The sequence below is a fragment of the Chelonoidis abingdonii genome, chromosome 2 (assembly GCF_003597395.2).
Source record: "Chelonoidis abingdonii isolate Lonesome George chromosome 2, CheloAbing_2.0, whole genome shotgun sequence".
In the NCBI taxonomy this organism is placed as follows: Eukaryota; Metazoa; Chordata; order Testudines; family Testudinidae; genus Chelonoidis; species Chelonoidis abingdonii.
In genome coordinates this window covers 52,535,345-52,562,331 of record NC_133770.1, presented here as the reverse complement: position 1 = coordinate 52,562,331, position 26,987 = coordinate 52,535,345, and the positions used below count along the sequence as shown (strand labels likewise).

Genomic DNA, 26,987 nt, shown 5'->3' with positions numbered 1-26,987 from the left:
AATACAGCAAAAATGGAACCCCTCAGTTTACCCTCAAGTCTTCCCTTTTCCTCCCAATAGTAAGTCCACCATCATCATCTTCAGTCACTGGCCTATAACGTATTCTGGCCATTATTCTGACAGAACCCTCACTATATCCCCATACAACCAGGTCATATCAAAATCTTGTTTCTTCCTCTCATTGTTTCAAAGATCATGCCTTTTCTCTGTCCACAGTGTTAAAACTCCCATCCATATCCTTTCTCCCATCTGGGTGCCTATAGCCTTATCCTCTACAGCCTTTCTTGTCCCACCTCACCCAAAAGTTCCATTCTAAACACTCCTGTAAAGATCATCTTCCACGTCCAATGTTCTAATTGTGTCAACAGTGTCAGGCTTGAACACTGATTTGGCCTCTTCTCTCCCACAAGCACCTTCAAGCTTCATCCTCACCACACAGCCACTACTCTGGCTTCCTTTTCATTCTTCTTTCACAACCACTCTACCATGATGCCTACAGTAAATTGCCAACTGATAATCAGGGCCGGCACTTCCATTTAGGCGGCCTAGGCAATCACCTAGGGTGCCAGGATTATTGGTGGGCGGCATTTTGCCGGAGGGGGCGGCAGGCAGCTCCCGTGGAGCTGCTGCAGTCGTACCTGTGGACAGTCCACTGGTCCACAGCTCCGGTGGACCTCCCGCAGGAACCACTGCGGCAGCTCCACGGGAGCCGCGGACCAACAGACCCTCCGCAGGCACGACTGCGGCAGCTCCACCGGAGCCACGGGACCAGGGCGCGGGGCAGTGAAATTGCCGTGCGCCTAGGGCACTAAAACCCCTAGCGCCGGTCCTGCTGACAATAACTAGGCAAGTAGCCATCAGGAGTTATGGTTATTATTCTATGGTTTATTTATGCATTTTTAAATTACCTACACCATGTTACTGCTACCCTCAACCTCCCTAAATGACTCCCTGCCTCTGTTTGTTTACACTCCCTTTCTGCATCTTGATTTAATCTAGATTGTAAACTCTGCAGAGCAGGGATTGTCAGCACTTAGCCCAATGGGTCCCCAGTCTATCTGGAGCTTCTGGGCACTGCTGTAATACAAATAATGATGATAGAATACATAATGTTGTCTTTTAACAGATGACATTACAGGCTTTGTTTAAAAATGGTACAAGAGCCCAATGCTATTGATGCAAGAATCCATGGGAACTGCATCCTGTTCAAATATAACTGAATACTTGTTCACATCCAACGTGTATTTTATATTGATAAGAGCCAAGCCATTAAGTTCGTTAACTTTCCCAAAGTTTGGGGCTGCTTAGAAACAAAGTTTTGGTTCAGGCCAGTACCATAATAACAAATACATGTTCTTGTACAATGCATAGAAGACTCTAACTACTTAACGAATAAGGAAAGCTGAGGTGATAGTTCTGGCAGAGGGACAGCAGTATGGGAGAAGACAGTGGGGTACAGTGAACTGGGTTTTACAGACTACATGTACTGGGAGGCAGGGGTGGAACTGGATTATATTTGGGGACTTTTGTTATGGACTATGTCTTGCTAATGGACTAAATGCTAAGCTGATATGGCGTTAGTGGGGACCCTGAGGGAAACTGAGGTGAGGAGCCACTGTAGGGCTGCCCCTGGGGGGCCCAGGAAAGAGGCCATGCATTTACAGACTGTATTTGTGTTTACCTCTCTGTTTTCCATTTCTAGCGATTACGACACACACTTAATCAGACCTTTGATCAGTTCCTCATAAAGCCACATTTTCTGCTGTTTGTTGTCTTTTTTCCCCCTCCTTTGCTCCAGTGAAAGGGTAGTTTGTGCTCTAATTATGCATCTTCTTGGACTCCCCAACCTCCTTCTACACTAGGGGATTTTAATACTTTCTCAGTTGGACCTTACTCACCAGATTTCTTAATCTTCCAAAATCTGCAGTCTGAAATCTAATATCTGGGCACTGTACGCTCTCTGAGTCCAGTCTTTATTGTGCAGAATTCAAGTAGCCTGAGGTAGTTCCCAAGATTCCCATATACTCTGGTCCTCTCAATAATAGTAGATCCAATATTGCTTTTCCTCTAATAGAGACTTAACATTTTAGATCATTACCTGCTTGCTACAAAATTTTGAAGACTTTTGGATGCATGTTTGGCCATATTTATTACCTAACACAAGGTAGTTTAAAATCCTCCATCAGTAGAGTATCCTGTACTTCCAAGGAACCTGAGAGATGCATTCCTTAACGTCTTTCTCACTCTTCTTCAGTGCTGGTGGGCTGCAGCAGATTCCCACTGTCCTTTATCTTTCATTCATTGTATTACAAACCAAAGCATTTCATCACCTGTTTGTTGCTGGATCTGTAGCTAGTTGTTTTTTAAGGACTCAGTAGGACTATTCATGTATGGGAAGTTAAGCACCTGCAGTGTTAGTAGGATTGGAGCAAAACTTGTTTGTTATGACCAGTTAGTCTTATCAAGCTTATAATGTGCTTATAATGTGTTTTTACTTACCAGCTGATAATAAAAACTCTGCATTGAAAATATTGAACTTCAGGGACAAAATTAAACTTGAGACCTTGCATGTTTTTTTAAAAAGGGGGTGGTTTTTTGGGTTTTTTTAAATACAGATTAATCTTATCCTCAATTTATCTTAAGTTTCAGGTCCATTGTCCATTTAAATATTTTAATATAGATATTTACATACCAAATCACTCTATTACCCATTTTGTCTATGAGACATATGTGTGACTAACTCCGCCACCAAATATTTTCATATGACTAAAGACCTACTCTACTAGCTATTTAAGAGTCAGTTTGGTTTCATTTTATGTACTGACAAAGGAAGCTGCGTTTAACTAGTCTTAGAACAACAGTTTTTTACATTCAAATATTAATGTTCTAGAGGCAAAAATATACAATGTTGGGTGCTGACTTGGCTTGAAACTATAAAAACAAGGTTTTACAAATGAGGTTATTTAAAGAGGCTTTCCCATGAAAGCACACATTGTTCCCCATTAAAACTTGAAGTAGACTTATTACAGAAATTTACCACATTTACTGTAAATCCAATTTAAATTCGATAAGTTTAGGAACTATATTCAAAGGTCTGAACTGGAGTTTGATTAAAAAAATCTAAGATTTTTTGAATGGACCATGTCCTCCTATATGTTTACATAATAACATGAGGTCCTGATACTAGCTGGGCCTTTGGGTAGTACCAAGAGCAGCAGAGGCATGCTGCCAGGACGTGCTGCACAGCAATCAAAAGCACCCGTTGTACACAATCTAAGGATTGATCCTTGAATGGTGATAAACAGCCTGCAACTCCTGTTGAGGTTTTCAGGAGCTGGGAGATATAGGGTACTCCCTAAACCTCTCAGAATTAGCCCCCAGAACAGTCACTTAGGCAAACACAGCATTTTGCTACAGCTTGAGATATCTGTAAATGTAATTCCTTGTCAAAGCTGCTGTCCCTAAAGAGGAAAGAAATTGTTATCTTGAACACTCAGGTAGCAGTCAGTGGAAGACCCAAAAGTAGAACAACATGAGCAGTAATTATAAATATAGGTTTAAAATACTGAAGAGAAAGTTGCCTTTGAGCACGTAGGTTGTGCATTTTGAAGAGATGGGAGGCATTTTTTTTTTTTTTTTTTACAAAATTCTGTACATCATACATCACAATGATCTGAGCATTACAATAGGCACACACTGTATGGCAGAATGCAGTGCTTTGTTTCCACTAAAGCTTGTCTAATCTATTTCTAATACTTATAAAATACTATGAAAGGGGGGTTGTTCCTGTTATTGGATTCTGTATAAAAGCAGAATACAGGATGATACTGAGCCTTTAAGCTTCTTTATATTTTAATTGTATAACAATGACTCAGTGTATGCATTACTACTAAAGAATTATTTTATTGCTGAATTAATAAGACAATTTATCTGTAAAATAGCAGGATTTCAGGGATAAGGAAGGGAATCATACTTTGATAGATTCTAGGGATCTAACTGAAAAACAGATTATTTTGCTCATAAGACTGTGGTTTTAAGAAGGGTGAATTTTAGAATAAAAATGTATTTTGTTTAAAGGAAAATTCCACAATAAAACTTATGAAGAAAACTAGCATTCAAATGAAAGGACAACACATCCTTGTAAACATGGTTTACTTCTTTGCAATGCAATAAACCTAAATCAGTAGCACACATTCCTTCTTTGTACAGTAGTTGCTGAATCCCCATCAGAAAATTACTGTTGATTGCATCCTTTCCATTATTAGAGGAAGAAGTGGATGATATACAAATAATGACTTGGCTTGAAATCAAGACCTACCAGGTGCTTAAATCCAATTCTAGCATAAAACTTTCCATTTTGAAAACATGACAATTACCAAATTCTTAAAATAAAGCACATTTTCTAAAATGCAAAGTACAAGTGTTTGTTATTGTTTACATAACCTGGGACCATAAAGTAATTCTAACAACACTGCATAAGGAAACAGATACATCAGGTTAAAGCATACAATTCACCACATCAGCTTTCATTATTCTTCATAATAATGTTCTACTCAAATTGAAAAAGGAAGCTCTATAAAATGGTTTTTAAGTGCATTTAAAAATCTAGTTCTTGTATTCAGAAACATCAGAAATATTAAATTGCTTATTAGGTTTAGTGGCTTCTTGCATCAATTCCAGCAGCTGTCCAATCTGTTCATTATGGAAGTCATTAAGTTTCTCCTCTGTGAGGGGGGTTCCGAAGCAAGTCTTTTTTCTTGAGTTTTGTCTGTCTTCGTTAGCTTGCTGCCGCAGCATTTCTGCATAGATCTAGTACAGAAAGGGAGGGGGAAAGTCAAAGAAAGATGACAAAAGCAACATTTATGTTGATTGACTCTGCTAATATGTACAAAGTGTATAGTCCTTTTACCATGTATCCTTCTCTGGATCACTCACAAAACAAAATGATGAAATGGGTATTTTCGCTAAGAATGAAAACCTATTAAAATACATATCAAAATTCCAATATCTTTTGGTAATTTTATACTTCTGCTTAAAAAAAAATCTGCATCAGCTCTCTACCACTTTATTTGCATGTTTTGTCGAGTCATGCATCTCCATTGTCCAATAGTATATTTAATTGTAGATGCTATGTTTTTATAGACTTTATTGAGCAAAAGTATCAACAGAATTCACTTTGCACATTGCTGTGACTGGCAGGGGTGGCTCCAGGCACCAGCACGCCAAGCGTGTGTTTGGGGCAGCAAGCCACTCGGGGCGCTCTGCCAGTCCCCACGAGGGCGGCAGGCAGGCTGCCTTCGGCAGCTTGCCTGCGTAGGGTCCGCTGGTCCTGCGGCTTGCCTGCAGGAGGTCGGCCAAAGCTGCGGGACCAGTGGACCCTCCGCAGGCAATCCGCCGAAGGCAGCCTGCCTGCCGTGCTTGGGGCGACAAAATGCCTAGAGCTGCCCCTGGTGATTGGACTGATACTACTTCCCTGTAAATACACACTAGAATACTGGAATAGGCTCATGGGGCTAGCCTTGAAAATTACTGAATAACTCAACTGCTAATCTATAACATTGCTCTCTGATTGCTTAGTAGCATGTTGACAATATTCTGTGCTCCAAAGCCTGAGCTAACTATTGGCTAGTCACATGCTTCCTGGTAAAATCAGATTTTGATCCCTAAAATCCTACCTAATTTGGAATACTCTGTCTCTAACCCCAATTTGGAAAAGTGCTTAAGACCATGCCTGAGCCCTATTGACCCAAGACATGTTTAAGTGTTTTACTGAACAAGAATGTTTTCCTGCATTGAGGCTGATGTGTCTTCCTCACCTGGGGATGCTTATCTATAATGCATTTTTTAAATGCACCTCTCCAGCATTCAAAGCATATGTACAAATAATTTTTAAAATGGATACAAGATTTCCAGTTGGTCTCATGCTGACATTGGTTATCATTCCCCCCCAACCATCTAATGGGAGCTTTTCCATTGACTTCAGTGAGGTTTTTGATCAGTGCCCATATGCATTACAATAAGTCTGTAAGCATCACAAGCTATGAAAGTGAAAACTTATACACATAGCAAGTTTTCAAAAAGAGAATCCTGTGGCATTCAGAAAGAGGTCAGAAAACTAACAAAAGGAAATACCATATTATGAATTGGCAATGACTGTGTGAAAGGCACTGATAGGGTGGAATGGTTCTCACAGAGCTAAAGGTCAGCAGGGACCATCAGGATCATCTAGGCTGACCTCCTGCACATTGCAGGCCACAGAAACTCACTCACCCTCTCCTGTAATAGACCCCTAATCTCTGGCTGAGTAACTGAAGTCCTCAAATCGTGGTTTAAAGACTTCAAGTTACAGAGAATTCTGCATTTATACCAGCTCATTTGAATTTTGTCCTGCTGTAACTTTGAGCCATGAGTTCTTGGTACACAATTGCCTGCAAAAGCAGGGGACTGGACTCAATGAACCAGGAGGTCCCTTCCAGTCTTATGTTTTGCTGTTCTCCACTAGACTGAGCAGGAGCCTTTAGTATCCAGTATTTTCTCCCCCTGAAAGTATTTATACACTATCATCAAGCCGCCTCTCCAATCTTTTTTTTGATAATTTCAAAAGATTGATCTTTTAAATTTCGCATTATATGGCATCTTCTCCAGCCCTTGGATCATTTTTGTGGCTCTCCTCTATACCATCTCCAATTTTTCAACACCCTTTTAACTATCACAAAATGTATTAAATCCATAAGCTTACACTGCATCTTTCTAAGTCACAATGGCCTTATACTAGTAGGTGCAATGAAGAATGTTGATATATCATTTCCTTTGCCAAAGTAGAATGTTTATGACTTTTTCTACCCTAATCATTCATAACATGTTTAACTTTAAAAGCATGCTACTGGCTAAATGTTGCATTCCAATACTAACAGTCTAGGCTACAGTAAATGCTCCTTTTCAGCATATGCTTAGGACAATTCTTAGCTGCTGCTGCTTTTTAAAACTGCATTGCTAAAAGTAGGGCATATTTAGCTATAGCACTGTGTTTCTCACAATTTTACCAATTTTTCATTATTCACGTTTGCATTACTGACATTCAATCATTAATCTTTGAAGCAAAGTATTTATTTTTAGAGGGCTGCCGTGCCAGCTGTCTGCAGAGGGCTGGGGTGGCACACAGAGGAAACACCGAGCACACACACACACACACACATGTGCGTGCTCACACACACACACAGCCAAACATTTAACCACACTGATAAAAGTGTGCAAAAAAAGGTAAAAATACCTTGGTGGGCAATCCCGAAGGATGTTACTCTCCACCCAATAGTCCAAACACTTGCTATAATACATATTAATGAAAATACTAGCCATAACAATAGCTGCACTAATGGAAATGTGTTATTACATGCAACATCAAACCAAACAAGCAGAATTACAACACTGGGTTAAAAAAAAAACCCAGCTAGCTAGCAACACAGCCATAGTAATAAATAATAATTATAAGGAATAATCAAATGCTTATTAATGTTTTAAAAGCAAATGTTTGTACTTGTGCAGTTTGTAAGGGCTGTTGAACATCTGTATACTTGAATACTCTGTAAGGTGTGTTGAACCAAGTGTGTCCTATAAAAAATGTTTAAGGTACAAACATATACACATTTACTATAATCCTGACCAAAGCCCATCTCATCAACTAAGTATAAAGGCCTCCTTATGTCACTCATAGGTTATTATCAAGGCACAACTCTACACCCTACACCCCAGTCATGGTCCTGGGCCTAACATTCCCAGGTCCACTATAAGGAACTAAAAACAATTAAAAATTAAAATCTGTCCATCAGTCATACAAGGGAATGTGCAAATGAAGGGACAGATGAGGCATATATGTGTGAATGGAAAAATAAGGTGGCCACATAACAGTGTTTAGCCCACTAGGTCAGCTTCCGTCCATGCATTATGCATTTACAAAACAATGGGTAAATATTCTCCCTACAAAAAGACAAAAAGCGGGAGGAATGCAGTAGGAAGAGAGCTTGAGACATAAGCCCTTGTCGCAGAGGCCTGGTATGAGGAAGAATCTGGCAAAAACAGGGCTGATATTGCAAAAATACACATTCCTAAGAAGTGCTAGTCACAGAGTAGTCACGTAAATACATCCCGGTATCAAGTGGTCCCAAAACATTCCCGTATCAAGGATGGTACAAAAACATTCTCCAAAGATAACAGGAACACACTGACCCCTCCTAAAAGATACGGCCAGGATAACAGTACATAATAAAAATGTTTTGATCAAACCAACATGTACAAGGTGATGGGTACTAACTAGGGCTCTCAAGAGATTAATTGCACTGTTAAACAATAATAGAATACCATGTATTGAAATATTTTGGATGTTTTCTACATTTTCAAATCTATTGATTTCAATTACAACACAGAATACAAAGTGTGCAGTGCTCACTTCATATTTATTTTTTGATTAGAAGTATTTGCACTGTAAAAAAATAAAATAGTATTTTTAGGGCTGTTGATTAATCACAGTTAACTCATGGGATTAGCTCAAAATAACTGTGATTTAAAAAATTAATTAATTGCACTGTTAATATAATACCAATTGAAATGTATTAAATATTTTGGATGTTCTACATTTTCAAATATATTGATTGTTATTACAACACAGAATACAAAGTATACAGTGCTCATTTTTATATTATTTCTATTTAAAATATTTGCATTGTAAAAATGATAAACAAAAGAAATCATATTTTTCAATTCACCTCATATAAGTACTGTAGTGCAATCTCTTTATTGTGAAAGTGTAACTCATAAATATAGATTTTTTTTTGTTACATAACTGCATTCAAAACCAAAACAATGTAAAACTTTAGAACCTACAAGTCCACTCAGTCCTACTTCTTGTTCAACTAATTGCTAAGACAAACAATTCTGTTTACATTTACGGGAGATACTGCTGCCTGCTTCTTATTTACAATGTCACCTGGAAGTGAGATAGGCGTTCGCATGGCACAATTGTAGCCAGCACTGCAAGGTATTTACATGCTAGATATGCTAAACATTCATATGCCCATTCATGCTTTGGCCACCATTCCACAGGACATGCTTCCATGCTGATGATGCTCATTTAAAAAAATAATTACTGGTACATTTGTGACTGAACTCCTTGGAGGAGAATTCTATGTCTCCTGTTCTGTTTTACCTGCACTTTGCTATACATTTTGTTATAGCAGTCTTGGATGATGACTTAGCACATGTTCCTTTTAAGAACACTTTCACAGGAAATTTGACAAAATGCAAAGAAGGTACCAATGTGAGATTTCTAAAATAGCTACAGCACTTGACCCCAGGTTTAAGAATCTGAAGTGTTATCCAAAATCTGAAAGAGACAGGATGTGGAGCATGCTTTCAGAAATCTTAAAAGAGCAACATTCCAATGCGGAAACTACAGAACCCGAACCATCAAAAAGGAAAATCAACCTTCTGTTGGTGGCATCTGACTCAGATGGTGAAACGAACATGGATTGGTCAGCTCTGCTTTTGCACAGTTAACAAGCAGAATCCATCATCAGCATGGATGCATGTCCTCTGGAATGGTGGTTGAAGCATGAAGGGCATGCTTCTGGCCCATAAGTATTTGTGACGCTGACTATAACAATGCCATGTGAACACCTGTTCTTATTTTCAGGTTACATTGTAAACAAGAAGCAGGCAGCATTATCTCCTGCTGAAGTAGGACTGAGTGGACTTGTAGGCACTTAAGTTTTACATTGTTTTATTTTTGAATCCAGTTGGGTTTTGTACATAATTCTACATTTGTACGTTCAACTTTCATGGTAAAGAGATTGCACTCCAGTACTTGTATTACGTGAATTGAAAAATACTATTTTTTTTACTGTGCAAATATTTGTAAAAAATATTAATATAAAGTGAGCACTGTACACTTTGTATTCTGTGTTGTAATTGAAATCAATATATTTGAAAATGTAGAAACATTGAAAATATTTAAATAAATCATATCGTATTGTTAACAGTATGATTAATTGCACAATTAAGATTAATTTTTTTAATCATGTGATTAATCGACATTACTTTTTTTAATCTCTTGACAGTCCTAGTAATAACTAGCCACGTTAAGGGGCAGTACTGACTTGTTTGTATCAGGGCATAAAGATGTGTCTCAGAGGGAGTATCTTTGTCTGGCCTACAGAGGAATGGAAAGTCCCGCTGTTCACTGAGCTGGTCCATTGTTACGGGCATACATGTATTAGTGGTCTGGCAGAGTCTGTGGGATACTAGTACCGAGCTTCGTCAACAATAAACCTGGCTGGGTGCCTACATCCCTTAATGGATCTTGTGGTCATTGGGCGGTTCGCTTGAGGTCTGCCGTGCCAGCTGTCTGCGCAGGTCTGGGGCGGTACACAGAAGAAACACACACATGCAGCCAAACATCTATCAACATCTAACCACAATATGTAGTAAGGTACTAACCAAATGAGTAACAGTGGTGAAAATAGTCCCAAAATAATTTTGTTTAAAATAGCCTTTACAGGTTAAGGGCCCCTTAGTGTGTAGTACCTTACTCTTTGGACAGCCCTACTGGTTTCAAAGGGACTATTCAAAGTATAAGGTACTGTGTACCATAAGCGGGGGCGGGGGGGAGAGGAGCATGGATCAGTGTTCATGTTGCACGCCCTGTCAATACACGGCCTGGGCCAGGGAAGCTAATGATCCAACCAGTGGACCAAAGTCAGTGATGAGTCCTGCTCACATGCCACCTCAGGCACATTGTACATATGCTAAGAACAAACAAGGGTGGCAGAATCCTTAATGGGGATTCATACGCTCTGTGCACTAATATGGCAACCATCTTTTCTAATAATTGCTAGTAGGAAGATAAGGGAAAACAGCAAGGAAAGGGATAAACATTTCCATATTGTTTTGAATATTTACTTAAATTTGTTCAAGACCCCTTTGCAGAACCGGCGCTAGTGTTTTTAGCGCCCCAGGCGCACAGCCATTTCACCGCCCCACGTGCTGGTCCCACGGCTCCAGTGGACCTGCCGCAGTCATGCCTGCGGAGAGAGTCCTCTGGTCCGCGGCTCTGGTGGAGCTGCTGCAGAAGTGCCTGCGGGAGGTCCACTGGAGCCGCGGGAGCAGCGGACCATCCGCAGGAATGCCTGCGGCAATTCCACTGGAGCCGCGGGACCAGGGGACCCTCCGCAGGCATGACTGCGGCAGGTCCACCGGAGCCGCCTGCCGCCCCCCCTGGCAAAATGCCACCCCCCAATAATCCTGGCGCCCTAGGCCGCCTAAATGGGAGCGCCGGCCCTGCCCCTTTGCTTTTCTCATATTACAAACCACTTCCTCAATCCCATTCCAGCTTTTCAACAGTAGAGCACAGGCCAATGAATATGTACAATTCTCACTGTGTATTCCTCAATATTAAAAGGAGAGCTATTTAAAATGCCCCCCAATTTAGCTTTTATAAGAGATAGTGAGAAATTAAAGTGGCATGGGATTAAAGTGGAAGGGGAACAAGAATTAAAACTTACTTTTCCCCCTCTTTTGAAAAGCCTCTGGCAACTATAACTTGCTGACTGTCAAGACTCCCGGTTTGGCCAGACAGCCTAAGGTTCTGTAAATTTGTTCCAGGTAATTAGGCAATGGAATTGCAGCAGCAGAATACAGCTGTAACACTGCTGGGCTTAGAACATCTCAACAAGCCTTCCACCTACTCAGTGGCCTCTTCTTGCTGACTCTGACAGCTGCAGTTTTGAGCCAGAAGATTCCCAGCTGTTACCTCCTATATATACACACTTCTTGGTGCTGCTCAGCACAAGGGCTTTTGCTGAAGCTGAGAAGAAAATGATACTGTGAGCAGGCTGGGAAACCTCAGTTTCATGCAACAAGACTGGATGTCAGTTCTGAAGTGTGGGGGAGGTGGTGAAAAGGGAAGCAAAATGTTTTCAAGGGCAGATTTATTTTTTAAGACAGTCGGATCTAGGGTGAGATTTGAGGGAGATCACTACAGGATTTGAGCATTTTGACTTGCCTAGGATGCTCACTGATTGAAATCAATGGAACTATTCAAATACTTAAACATAGGCTTCAGTGTTTTGCGGGATTGGAGCCTAATTATTTACTTTTCTTAAGAAGACCTGGGAACAATAAAACTCTAAAAGTTAGAAATGAAGCATAAAATGAAGCCACAAGCAACACTAACATCTTCTGAAGTGTAAATCTGAATACAACAGTTTGAATTAGTAAAGAGACTACATTTTGCATAGATTAAAATATTGTTTTAATTGAATTTTATTGAATAACTGTTCTGACTAGGCAACATTTTTTGTAAAGGATTAATCATGGGGAGGACTAGATGAGGGGGAATAGAGATATATTCCCATTTATAATTAATTGTTCAGTGGTTTATGTGAACAGAGCTGGTGATATCAGTCTAGTTACTAGCGCTTAAGTATTCTCATTACAAAAGCCACCATTACAATTGTAATTAAGAATATATCCTGGGGAAATGAATTAGTGGCTAAATGATGTATTCATAGACAGATGATAAATGTATTTCTATATGTGTAATTCATCACAAATATAGCATGTCCACATGTATGGTATATGTACCTAATCCAAAATCTATTCAAGTCAATAGCCTTTGGATCAGATTCTATATAAATTTATCCCATGGCTCTGAAGTTTAATGCACAGATAACTAAGTCTTTGAACAAAACTATTAAACAAGCAAATCTAAGTTAAGGCAGATGCTCCACGTTTTTAGTCCAGGGACTTTGGTCCACGAATTCTATTAACATTAAAAGGAACTATAACTCAGTGTTTAAAAACTTTACCTCCATCTTTCTTTCACAACACTGTGTTTTCTTCCTCACTTCACTTTTCCCCTTCTTAAATCAGAAGTGTGTTCAAGACATTGTCAGTTTTAACTATGATTTATACTCAAGAGATCAAATTAATTCCTACTGTAATTCCACTGATTTCACTGGAGTTCCATTAGGCAGGAACTGGCCCTAGGTTTGTGGATGGGATTGTATATAGATAAGTGAAATTCCAATGTTATTAATAACATATATGATAGATTAGCTAGTCTTCAGTTCTACAGTCTGTACAAATTCTTGTAAAGTTAGATGGCCAAATTCAAATTCCGAAGCCTTTAGTAGTCTAATAAATCACTGACATGTTACACAGGCAAATTATTTAGTTTCACTGTAGTTGCAAAATTCTACACAAAGAACAATCCAACTAGTATTGATTTTTAAGTGGTAGATCTAGAAGAAAAAAATCAACTTCTTGCTGTGCAATCCTGCTTAGAATACCAAACAGCAACAGCTGTACGATCTTGCTCAGTAACAATACTGAAAACAAGCAATGTAAAGCTCCTGGCATTTATGCAACGTATCTCTAGGACAGAAATAAAAAAATAAAGAAGAATCCTAAAAGGAATCCAAAATATAGTAAATGAATCTGAAGTCATTTTACAGACTGTGTGGGTTTTCTGTCTACTAAAGTAGACAACCATATACACTATAAATTGTGCAAACGAAATGTTGGGCATGATAATGAATTATATCCATTTTCTTTCCATTCTGGCATTCAGACATCACAATTTGCAAGGCACTGATGCTAATGAGAACATAGCTCAGAAGCTATGCCATTCCTTATGAGGCTAGATCTCAAAGGGGCAGGAATACCTTCCCCCACATGGTGGTGAGCAGCCTGGAAGCTACTCTGTGATTGCTACTGCAGAGCTGAGGATACAGCAGTTTCCCTAGCTCCCACATCCCCACTCAAGAAGGGACAAGAGTTAGGGATTTGAATACATGTCCTCTAGGCATACCCATCCCTTCCCTTTCACCTCTTCTGTGTGACAGTTCTCTGCTCCACGACATTCCAAGCGTGGCACCTAATTGCCATCTAGATGCATATCACCACTGATTCCCCTTTGCCTGGAGACATCTGCCTCTGTGAGGGTAGGTGTGTTCATCAGAATTTGTCTCTAGGTGAAAATGCTTTGGATGTCTCAGAAAACTTCAATAGTTCCTGCATACATTACAAACTGATACGAAACAGAGACTTGAAAATACGAGCTTAAAGACATGTCATCCTTTTCTTTTGCATGTACCAGAAAATGAAAAAGTCTCACCTTATTGTACCTAAAGGCAATGATGCATCAACACAAAAGCATATTTACAAAAGTAGAATCCAAAAGAACAAATACACTGGATCTGACTTTGTGGTGCCATTTCAGCAACCACCCAAAGTTGATTTGAATACTTACTGAATTTAATGATGTTGCTGTTTGAAATTCATATTTATTCTTTATGTAATTTGCAAACATCTAGAAAATGTATTATATAATTTGCTGACTTGGAAAACTGTAAATTTAAGGTTCTGCTTACAATATCAAGTGACATTTTGTTCATTGCGTACAGGTTTTGACATGCAAGGTTTACACAAACTCCAATAGTAAGTTAAAAGCCATAATGGGAAAACAACCTAATCTTCAAATAAATATGCATCTCCTCTATGTCCCCATGAGATGAATACAATCCTTTATATGTAGGTAACAAGAGCATCAAGAATGAAGTGCCTGCAGTATGTCTTAGTTTTCATGTAGTAAAATATTCTAGATATAGATCACCTTTCTGTGAATACCTACGAATGTGTCCTTGAAATGAGAATTGCAATCAATTTAATTAATGAATTGTTTTGTTTTTCACTACCATATCAGTAATTTACCTCTCTTCTGCCACAATGTTTTTTGGGGGGTTTCTTGGTAACTTCCAACTATAGAAAAACTCCTCAGTACATCATAATACCTTACATAGCAATACATACTGGCAAGGATTATTCTGCCCAGTTTATTACTAATAGTTTGTAGCAGGCACTCTGCAAAATGGACAAAACTAAAGACAAGTGGCTAGGTCTGCAGGTGCTTCACAGCCATGCTGAGTGCACTGGAGGAGGAAAGGAGGGCACGTAGGTGTCTTTCTGTCTTCCTGTCCAAGGCAAGGTGGGGACAGGGTCAGTCAGTGCTAGTTTGGTCCCTGGTGCATATTAGAACAGCCTTAGGACTGCTCTAACTAGCACTGGCTTGAATGACTCCTTATTGGCCAAACTGCAGCAATTTTACACCACTTGGGTATTTTGCTATGCAAGGAGAACTGCTAAAGCAGTTTTCTGTCCCTTGTGTATCACTCTATCCATACAAAGAGCACAAGAAGGGGCAGGGATCAAGCCCAAAGTCTCTTCCCCAAAGAGTTTACATGCTAAATGTACAGCTGTCAAAAAACACCAATTTCAAAAACTGTGCTAAATCAGGACCCTGGTTAATTCTACATGTTACCACTCTGTGAAGCAAAATACTAAGAGCAATTAAGAATTGCTTCCCCCATAAAACAACATTTAAGCCACCAGCAAGTGAAATACGAGACACTAATGAATACTTTTTAGGCTTATTGGGTGGATTTTTCAAAAAGAGCCTAAATAAAGTGGCTTAGGTAAAAGTCCCATTTTAAAAAAATCTCAATGACACTTGTGTCTTACATCACTAAGGCTCCTTAGAAAATCCCATCTATTATGTTAATTTAAAAAAGCAAATCTTCTTTAAGCCTTTTCTACAAAAAAGGGCAAGACAGTATTTACAGTAAGTGATAACTACAGAGATAAAATGAACGGGCTAGTCAAATAATAATGAGGTTCATACAGTTTTCTTCCTATCTTTGAATCATTAATACCCATGGAATTCATAAATTATAAAAAGGCAACTGAATGCATGATATTCAAAGTTCTAAAATATCATGACAAAGGAAGAAAGTATCAGTCTTGCTGGCTCCAAAGTGCAGAAAGAAAAAATATCTCCTTTGAACTGCAATGTACAGACTGCCACCTAGTTCAGTGAATGCTGTTATGTTATGCTGATGACAGAAATAAATTCAAAAGCACACATAAGAGACCACTTTTGCTTGGGAGAATGGAGTTAATTGTCTCTTCTACTTGGAGAGAGTTCAGTATCCTCATTTTTGTTGTTCTTCAGAAATGAAAGGTTAAAAGAAAACATGAGTGAGAGAGGCTTTCATTCCAGGTTCAGTACTACATGTGATAACAAGATGGCCAGCAATGGAACAGTGGTGGTGACCTGCAACGGATGTGCCATGTTCTCTTTCCTCTCTGAAAGCAGAGGTGATTTCATGTTCATGAAGTGCAAGTTGGTGGCTGTCCTGGAGGGAAAGATTCTTGGATTGGAGGGGCAACTTGAGACATTACTGAGAATCAGAGAAACTGAGGAGTTCCTAGACAGCAAAGTTTGTGAAAATACCAGTACCCAAGGTTCAAGGAAAAATGCATCTGGCTACCAAGGAACTGGACACAGAGGAAGTTAGAGGATAAGTCTGGTGGCTCATAACCAGGCAAGAGGACATGGGGGCACTCTACACTGTTGGAGACAGATGAAACTGGGGAGTTTGTGTCCCCCATAGAGAAGACAATCAGGAGGAATTACATACAGCTAGAAGTTTCAGATAGCTAACAGGTCCTCAATGTAGAAACTATGGAAGATACCTCTGATGATACATCATATCCAAGGGAACAGAGAAATGCACAAGACACACATGCGGATGGTAGCTGTAGGAAAATCAAATTTGCCCACAAAGAGATTTCCAGTCATTCAAGATAGACTATCCTTGCTGGAGACTCGATACTCAGAAGAATCAAAAGAACATTCTTCAAGAGACAAGTAGACAACAGGCTCCCTTCCCGGAGACAAAACATGAGATGCCACTCTAAGATATGGGAAGACTTCTGAAGTCAATGGGCAAGGATCCTTTGGTGACAGTTCATTTCAGCACTAATGACATTGTGTCACAGGATAACTCAGAGATAGTAGATGACTTCAGGCAATTCAAAAGCATGCTGAAGAAGAATATACTAGAAATCTTTTCTGAGCTCCTTCCTGTTCCATGAGCAAAAGAAGACAGAAGGCAGAAGATTCTACACATGAATAACTGGCTACGTATGTGGTGCAGGGTTTTGGTTTCATGGAACATTAGTCTACCTTCTATGGGTACAGGAGGCAGTATATTTTGTAGAGTCTCCATCTCTGTAGAAGGGGGACCAATCTTCTCAGGGACCGGCTGACTAGAATAGTCAGGAGGGGATTAAATTGATAGCAAAAGGGGAGGGTAAAAAGAGGGAAGATGTGAGCACCCAGCACAAAATGGAGATATTCAGAACAAAATTAATCAAGGAACTAAAGGACATGAAGAGAAGAAATACTTAAATTGTTCGTATACCAATGCTTCGAGCCTGGGTAACAAAGAAGAGGAATTTGAATTGCTCATTTATGAGCATTAATTTGATCTAGTTGGTATTTCTGAAACCTGGTGGGATGATTTGAATGACTGGAATGTTAAAATTACATCCTACCTAAGAAGGATTGAGTGCACAAAAGGAGAGGTACACACTGTCCAAAATGCCACTACCTGTTTCCATGTCACTGATAACTCAGAAGAAAATTATCTTGAATGGATCAACGTCCCTTGGCCTGCGCTGCTTCCAGCACCTCCCATTGGCCTGGAGCAGGAAACCGCGGCCAGTGGGTGCCACGATTGGCTGGACCTGCGGATGCAGCAGGTAAACAAACCAGCCCGACCCGCCAGAGGCTTTCCCTACACAAGCGGCATCCCAAGTTTGGGAAACACTGTCCTAACAGATAAAGCACAAGATGGGGGTATTAGTTGGTATTTGCTATAGACCAACAAATCAAACTAAGGAACAGGATGATCTCCTCCTTATGCACCTATTTAGTTGATCAAAGAGAAGATTAAGGAGTGACTTGATTACGTTCTATAAGGTACCTACATGGGAACAAATACGTAATAACGGGCTCTTCAATCTAGCAGAAAAAGATATAACATGATCCAATGGTTGGAAGTGGAGACTAGACAAATTCAGAGTGGAAATAAGGCATAATTTTTTAATTTAAAAGAGTTGTGGTGGATTCTCTATCACTTAAAAGTTTAAAATCAAGATCGGATTTTTTTTTCTAGAAGATATGTTCTAGGATTTATTTGGGGGAATTTCGATAGCCTGTGTTATACAGGAGGTCAGACTAGGTGATCACAATGGTTCCTTCTGGCCCTGGAATTTATGGAGATGAAAAGGTAGGGTTTGGCCCATCACTGAGTAAAGTCCCAGAGGACTTGGGTTGACTAGGTAGGAGAAAAAACAAAAACAAACATCCATGAACTCAGACATAGAAGACAAAAGAGACTGAGAATAGAGATAATTCAGTTATATACCTGTATGATTTGTCAGCAAATTGTTGCATGATTCTTTTAAAAGCAAAATTCCTAAGATTAGTTTTGCTAATCCAGAAAAGGAAAATCATAATGTATTTATCTATTCAAAATGGATTAGATTACAAATGAAGAAAATGACAAAACTGATGAAACAACATCTTCATCCTTTGGGCCAGGTCAGGTGTTTCTTTTCCTGGACACACTAAACATGACTAAAGTAGAACACTGAAAGTGGTATCATATGGCTGCAGAAGAAAAAAGCCACTCTCACTTGTACTGAGGGGGCAAACCAGCCCCTCAGCTGCCCTCAGGACTGGCGAGTAGAAAGATGGTGTAAAGCCACCTGTGATGGGGTATTCACCCCACACTTTTCCTGAAAGGATTAAAGAACACGAAAGAAGGGGGCTAATTAAACCAACAGGCCATAGCTGAGAGGAATCAGGTGTCTAAGTAAACCCCTGACAGAGAGAGAGCCCAGCTGAGGAGGAAGAAGCTGGGCCGGATTTATAAAGGCAGGAAATTGACAGTAAAGAGGGACTGCCTGGAAAGTCTGCAGTCACTCCCTGGGAGAAGGAAGGTGCAATTTGGCTGGCGAACCCAGAGAGGCGGGAGGCTGGGAAGATAGAGGGCTCAGGGAAAGGCAGTAAGTCTAGAATGGACCAGACCTTGACTGCTGGTTAGTGGGTCCCTGAGCTGTAACCCAGAGTAGAAGGTGGGCCTGAGTTCCCTTGCCAGCCACTGAGGGAGTGGCACTAAAAGGCAGTGAATGGAAAGACTGCCTAAGACTGCTGATGGAAGACTTTGGTACCCCAGAAGGTGGAAATGCATAAAGTGACCTGGCTGGATGGCTGAGTCATGAAAAGGCTGCAGCAGCTTCTGGAGAGAGAAAGGGGCTGCAGACCCAGAGGAAGAGGTGATGTGCAACCTGCAGGAAGAGGCATCAACCTCGTGAGCTGTTCCCCAGAATGGCCAAGAGGTGACACCACACAACCCCATCACACCACTTCTGCTCACCCCAGTGCACCAAATGGAACTTTCAACCCTGAAAGGGGGGAGGGGGAAAAGCAGATAAAAAAAATCACTTCTCAGTAGACAAAAATTCAATCCTTTGCATATTCCTTTTGTACCAAACTATACCAAGTAGGAGGGTTTTCAAAGCAGTGTGTGTCATGTTACCTGAGTAAGTGCTGCACTATTTTCAGCTCCCTTGATGGATGAAGAGCTTTTGTGGAGCCTTCTGCAGACCTAAGGAAAATCCTGGTCCCCACTGAAGTCAATGGCAAAGCTCCCATTAACTTCAGTGGCTCCAAGATTTCACCCCTAGAGTTTGCATGTCCTTTTTTTTTGGTGACTCTGGTGAGCAAGATTTTATCCAGGTCAGATCATGAAAAAATGGAAGGAAAAATGCAGTTGCCATTTCTCTTTATACTTAGGAGACCTTAAATTATGTGATGTTTTAGCCTCCGAGTACAAGAAACTATGTAATAATCCATAATTAAAATGTAAATTGGTAATTTTGGAGATTTGGAGGATGAAATCTGTGTGTTGTGTAAATACGGAAACAATCAGAAAACTTCCAAGACTCCTAAATTCCAATTTGTAAGAAAACAAAAAGCTCAATAAGTGAAGTAGTATTTGGCTATTATCATGATTTTGTTTGAGATTCAGGAAAAGATATTTTGTAATGAAAAAGGAGAGGGGTCAAGACTTTGTGGTGATTCATGTGAATTACAACTACATATACATAAGTCATGTTTCATTTATTTATTTATTTCCTGTTTTGTTTTTTTGTAATTTGGGAGAAGAGAATGAAAGACTGTTCAGTTACAATGGAGCTGATGAATATAATCATGCAGTATTTAGTAATGAGCATGGAGAAGTATTATTAGATCAGGAAGATAGTAAGTGGGCTGCTTTATTTGAACATAATTTGCTAATGATGTTAAGAGGAAGGAATGACCTTTATTTAGAGGAATGTGAAACGGCTCAATCACAGATTCAGTAATTTTGTTTTTAGTTTGTTTAAGGATGTAGCAGGGTCACTGCAGGGCCCTCTTGGCTCCTACCCCTGCTGTGCTGACAAAGTCACTTGGAGACCCGGGGTTCAGTTACCACGGGTGTCGTTTATTTACAGGTTTTGCTCCCACCATCTTTTCACCGTACACAGCTTGGGTTCTAGTGTCTGCACCCAGGAGGGGAAAACTATCGCTCTGCTTCCAATCCTTCACTCCCCCCTCCTCTGGCTTCCTTCCTCCCAGTCTTTTATATAGACCCAGGCTAATTGGGCAGGCAGCTGTCTCCCATTCACCAATTAGGCCAGCTCCAATTTAATTTCCTTAATGGGAGCTGGCATGACAGAGGGCTGAGTCAGCAGTTCTTGCCCAGCAACCTGTCATAAAGGACTTTCAAATTGGACATGATTTTTTACATGAGACATCTTAGATTGGGACAAAGCTGGAAAGTGTGTGTCCTCACTGTTAAGCAAGGTGCAGAGCAATGCTGTTAAGTCAGTAATGTGGTATAACGGTAATAAAACATAACAGAGGTAGGAATATTATAAATTATGGATAATTAATCTGTACTTAAGTGTATTGTTTTGATGTAGAATATATATGTCTTGAATGCTTTTGATCTCAATGTTTTAGTAGTAACATAACTTTGTTAATATTCACTATTAGTTAAGACCAAAGCAGACTGTGAAGAACTTCAAAAAGATCTCACAAAACTAAGTGATTGGGCAACAAAATGACAAATGAATGTAATGTGGATAAATGTAAAGTAATGCACATTGGAAAAATAACCCCAACTATACATACAATATGATGGGGGCTAATCTAGCTACAACATATCAGGAAAAACATCTTGGAGTCATTGTGGATAGTTCTGTGAAGATGTCCACGCAGTGTGCAGAGGCTGTTAAAAAAGCAAACAGGATGTTAGGAAACATTTAAAAGGGGATAGAGAATAAGACAGAGAATATATTATTGCCCTTATATAAATCCATTGTACGCCCACATCTTGAATACTGCATACAGATGTGGCCGCCTCATCTCATAAAAGATACACTGGCACTAGAAAAGTTTCAGAGAAGGGCAACTAAAATGATTAGGGATTTGGAAAGGGTCCCATATGAGGAGAGATTAAAGAGGCTAGGACTTTTCAGCTTGGAAAAGAGGAGACTAAGGGGGGATATGATAGAGATATATATAATTATGAGTGATGTGGACAAAGTGGATAAGGAAAAGTTATTTACTTATTCCCATAATACAAGAACTAGGGGTCACCAAATGAAATTAATAGGCAGCAGGTTTAAAACAAATAAAAGGAAGCTCTCACGAAGCGACAGTTAACTGTGGGAACTCCTTACCTGAGGAGGTTGAAGGCTAGGACTATAACAGCATTTAAAAGAACTAGCTAAATTCAGGGAGTTAAATCCATTAATGGCTATTAGCCACGATGGGTAAGGAATGGTTCCCTAGCCTCTGTTTGTCAGATGTGGAGATGGAGGCAGGAGAGAGATCACTTGATCATTACCTTGTTAGGTTCACTCCTCTGAGCACCCGGCATTGGCCACTGTCAGTAGACAGGATACTGGGCTAGATGGACCTTTGGTCTGACCCAGTACGGCCATATTTAGGTTCTTATTTATGACTAGACATGGTGATTTAATATAATTAAGAGCTAATTCCAGGTCATTAAAAGCCTTATACATGGTCTCATAATAATCCATATCTTTAAAGGGCCTCTTTGCTAATGATAATGGGGTTTAGATCAGGCCTAAATTTAGAACTTGTTCCCCATTTAGTGAAAAGTAGGGAAGCAAAGTCTATTAGAAAACAAGTATGAGAAGAAGAAAGCAACTGACATGCTATGAATTATGGAGAAGATAATTGAAAAATGTCTGCCTAGAACAGTTGCAATGTGGAACAGTCAGTATGGATTTATGCCAGGAAGTAGTACATTGATGCTACATCTGTCCTACGAATCCTCTTGGAGAAGTTCAGAAAAAGACTGAACTGGGCATGAATCTTTATGGACTTGAGAACACCTATGATCATGTAGCCAAGATTAGTTTGGTGAACTTACGACTGAGTGGTGCACCATAAGGATACATTAGTCTGATCCAGGATATAGTATGATGGAGTTACTATTATAGTCAAAATCAATGAGGTACAGCAAAGAATTTCCAGTAAACACTGGCCTGTACCAGGGGTCAGTGTTGAACCCTTTTTGTTTGCGATGTCTTGGACGTGATAGTAAAAATATACAAAGGATCCCGCTCAAATATGCTGTCACTGATAACTTGTGATATGCTGCAGAAGATGTGAACTCTGCAAACCAACTTTGAAAATGCAACAGTTTTGAGCAGGCGAGACTTTAGAATGAATGTTGGTAAGACTGAGGCTATAATAACTGAGGGAGAGGGACCACCATAAAGGATATTACAGGCAGAGAACAGCAAAAATTAAATACTAGGGTCAACAGTTGCTATCTATGGTGCCCTCCTTAGTGAGCTGACTATGTACCTGAAGCTGACTGGTGCAAATGGCGGGAGCTGGGCCCACTTCTCTGTGATAAAAAGATGCCAAATTAAGTTAAAAGCAAAGCGTATAAACTGTAACTTGACCCCCCCCAGTGTTGGAACAGACTTAGCCAGCTACAAGAAAATATCAGTTTACTCTCCAAAACAGAAACAAAGATGTTGAGATGGTCAAATGTTTGGGCATTCCAGGACAGGAAGAAAAAAAAGAGTATGGGAGAGGCCTAATGTGGGTTGCCCAACGAAGACAAGTTGAGGGAAGCTAAGTTCCATACATTGGTATGGACAAGTCCAGTGGAGACCTGTGAGTTATATTGGTAAGATGGCCCTTGCAATGATCTTGAACGGAAGACGACCAAGGGGAGGCCAAAGACTTGGTACGCAAACCAGATATTAGCAGACCTTAGAGCAGGGGTGGGAAAACTATGGCCCATGGGTGCCAGGTCGGGGGCCACATCTCGCGGCTCCCAGAAGCAGCTGCATAGCCCCATTCCAAGGGTCAGGGCCACACCATGCAGAAACTGGAGAAGGGACATGCCACTGCTTCAGGACTGCTTAAGGTAAGCGCCACTCGGACCTGCACCCCTGAGCCCTCCCCGCCCCAACCCCCTGCCCCAGCCCTGATTCCCCTGCTCTCCAATCCTTGATCCCAGCACAGAGCCACCCTCCTGAACCCCAACCCCTCATCCCCAACGCCCACCCGAGCCATTACCAACCAAGCAAGCTCTCACCCCAACCCCAATTTTGTGAGCATTCATGGCCCACCATACAATTTCTATTCCCCGATGTGGCCCTCAGGCCAAAAAGTTTGCCCACCCCTGTCTTCGAGAGATCAATATGCACAATAGACAGACATACTATCATGAGTTTTGGAAGAAAGCTATAAAAGTCACCAGCCCTGCACATGGAAGTGGTGGTGAGGAGGAGAAGGAAAGCAGTTGCTTTAGTACTGTAGAAAGAGATTTCCATCTGAAATTTAATGTTGTACAGTAAGTGGGGGAATTAACAGAAGGAAGGGAATGGGGTGAGGAAAGAACATGTCTGAGTAGTCCATGTAGCAGCTCAAGAGTGGTTCTTACTTTCCCCTGCTTGGACATATCAAGGTCTCAATCTAGCCTTAAAAGACACTATCTTCTTTTAAGAAAAAAAATACTTCTCCAACTATCTGTCAGCGTAGTCTGGGAGGCTTTTAAAGTGGTACTGAGAGAAAAATATTTACTTACAGAGGGATAATATAAAAAACCTTAATGAATCTAATTAAAAAATTCAAAACAAGCAAAGAAAATTGTTCTTTTTGGAGCTCTAATATATAAACAGGATGATAAACCTATTTTATAATCTTCTATATGATGATAAAATATACCTAGCTCTAGAAGAATAGACAGTAACCAAAGAAGTTACAGAAAGGAAATAAATGCTTTGCTGAGAAATATTCATACACATTCTAATAAATTCTCAGAAGAAAAATCAGTTCCAAAGATGACTCTGTTTTTGTTTTGTTTTGATTTTCTATGCTTTATTTGGCAACTTTCTTGCCAACTAAACAATCTGTCCAATGCATTTTGCCTACACTTGCTATTTTGTCTGGCAAATGTAATGCCACACACACAGGCAGAATACAAAGTTTTACCACTTGCCTACAACTAGAAAGAATGAGGAACAATATTTTTAACCACACCATCAATTAAGCATAAGAAAAAAGGCTTAACAGATTGTATTGTATTTTTTCACTTTTATACTAAAAAATATAACTCAAGCAAATTATATCCTGGGATTTTTCTAACATTGATCGCTTCTAGTTAATTGCAATTGTGATCTCATTCAGACATTTGATGTAATAAATTAGACGGCTTTTGCCAATCTAAATCAGCAGCACATAATTTAAGCACAAAATGGAAACATCTCTTACACTGCTCTGTACAAAGTTCTCTAGCTGAAGGATGCTCACCTTATATTTATCAATTTTTTTCTTGGGAAGTTCAAGCCTACTACTTCCAGACTTTCTTGGAAGCCAATGTAAAAACATCAAAAATAGTATATGCTAGAACATGTAGATATTTGCAGGGAAAAATCCTGTTTCCAAGACAACCACATTAGCTTCCAGATCTGCAGACACTAAACAAGAATGCATGAAAAATTACATATCCCAGCTGATGGCACTTCAAAGAGCATGCACCATGTTTCAGTGCACATTCATATACTTAATTTATACCCAATGAAGCTCTTCAAGCACAAATATTCGCAAAAATGACTTAATACTGGTGTTCTTTTACTGGTCATGTAGGATGACTGTAGCCAAAAACTCAGATATACTAGAAATTAATGTAGCAATGAAAATCTAAACACTAAAATTCCTGTGGGAGAATACAGAATCCTTTCTACACACAGTTACTGGCCTAATATAAATACAAGATGTTTGAGAATAATCTGTTAAAAGAATAATTTTATATCAAATTTAGGTAATATTTCATAAATCATCTAGAAAGTTGCTAGTCTGAAAAACTGACATGCACAGCACAAAGCACCAACTGAAAAAAAATAAACCCATTTATCTGAATAAATTTCGTATTTTCTACTTCAATAGAATAAAATTGGGTTCTTCAGCGGTCAATTTGGAAAACAAACTGGTAATAGAAAATACTGTACATGATTCTGTTCTGCAGTTCTTTGCACTACTTTGGCCAGCTCTATCCTGGCCCCGCTTTTCCCCCCAGTACAGACCAACTGTGGCAGTCCAACTATCCATAGGGATTACAGCCATTATTTCAGCAATGGGGGTCATTATTTCAGCAAAATTGCATGTGACTCTTTAGACATTCCTCCCCTGGAGCTAATCCTGGAAATTTCATTAGGACTTCAATAGAAAGAAAACTTATATATGGTACCATGTGCTTTTTAAGTATGAAGAGTCATTGGTATTGGGCAACATTGCTGGAATTTTCAAAAGTTCCAGACAGAATTTGGCACTCAATAGAGTCCCTTTGAAAATCTCAGCCTCCAAAAACAGCCATGCATGTGCAGTCAGTGGCTCCAAAGACTGAAAAAAAATTGTCATTAAAATTCCCTCATCACGTGCTTCTGTGTGATATCGCTGTGAAAAGAAATATATAGATTAATTCTCTGAATAACCTCAATAAAATTGGTTAATATACCAAACTGCAGACTGGTTTATGTCCACTGTGTGTCCAATAACTCTTTGGAAGGACCATGTAACAGGAAAGCCAAGTGAAGTAAATTTAAATGATTGTTGGTAAAGGAGGCTCATTTGTGTTAAATCCTATAAATTAATTATAGGAAAACCAAAAAAATGTTGGAAGGCTACTTACCTTCAAGATTTCTGTCCCTATGGATATTCACTGGGAGTACACATACATTCTTCAATAGCACCATGTATTGGTCCACATCTGTGCACTATGCTTCCTCATGCTGCGAGCTGAGGGAATAGGTGATGATGCAGACCAACTGCTCCTTCAGTTCCAACAATATCACAAATCATAAGAATGGCCAGGTCCATCTAGCCCAGTATCCTGCCTTCTGACAGTGGCCAATGCCAGGTGGCCCAGATGGAATGAACAGAACAGGTAATCATCAAGTGATCCATCCCTTGTCACCCATTCCCAGCTTCTGGCAAATAGAGGCTACGGACACCATCCCTGCCCATCCTGGCTAATAGTCACTGATGGACCTATTCTCCATGAATTTATCTAGTTATTTGTTGAACCCTGGTATAGTCTTGGCCCTCACAAATCACCTGAAGATCTGAAGCAAAAGAGAAGGAGGGCAGGTTGTAAATGCCTAGAAGAACCACACATCTCAAAGCACTCCAGTTACTATAAGGTAAGTAATCTTCTTTTCTCCTTTGAGAGCTGGTACCTATGGGTATTAACTGTGGGTGATTCCCAAGCAGTTGCTAATTTAGGAGGACGGTACAAGGAAGTAAAAGCAGCAAAGAATCCTGTGGCACCTTATAGACTAACAGACGTTTAGGAGCATGAGCTTTCTTAGAGATAACGAGCTTAGTTCAATCGGGAGGATGAGGCCCTGTTCTAGCAGTTGAGGTGTGAAAAGCAAGGGAGGAGAAACTGGTTTTGTAGTTGGCAAGCCATTCACAGTCTCTGTTTAAA

The 26,987-nt window shown here is 39.9% G+C and overlaps 1 protein-coding gene across 1 annotated transcript in view; it reads right to left on the bottom strand.

The window, feature by feature from the left end:
• Positions 1-3,887: 3,887 nt before the first annotated feature.
• Positions 3,888-26,987, bottom strand: part of SDHAF3 (succinate dehydrogenase complex assembly factor 3) — an 85,833-nt gene continuing 62,733 nt past the window's right edge. Inside the window, exon 2 of the mRNA XM_032766154.2 lies at positions 3,888-4,809. Coding sequence (XP_032622045.1) covers positions 4,606-4,809 — 204 coding nt within the window. The 3' untranslated portion in view covers positions 3,888-4,605. The remainder of the gene's footprint in view (positions 4,810-26,987) is intronic.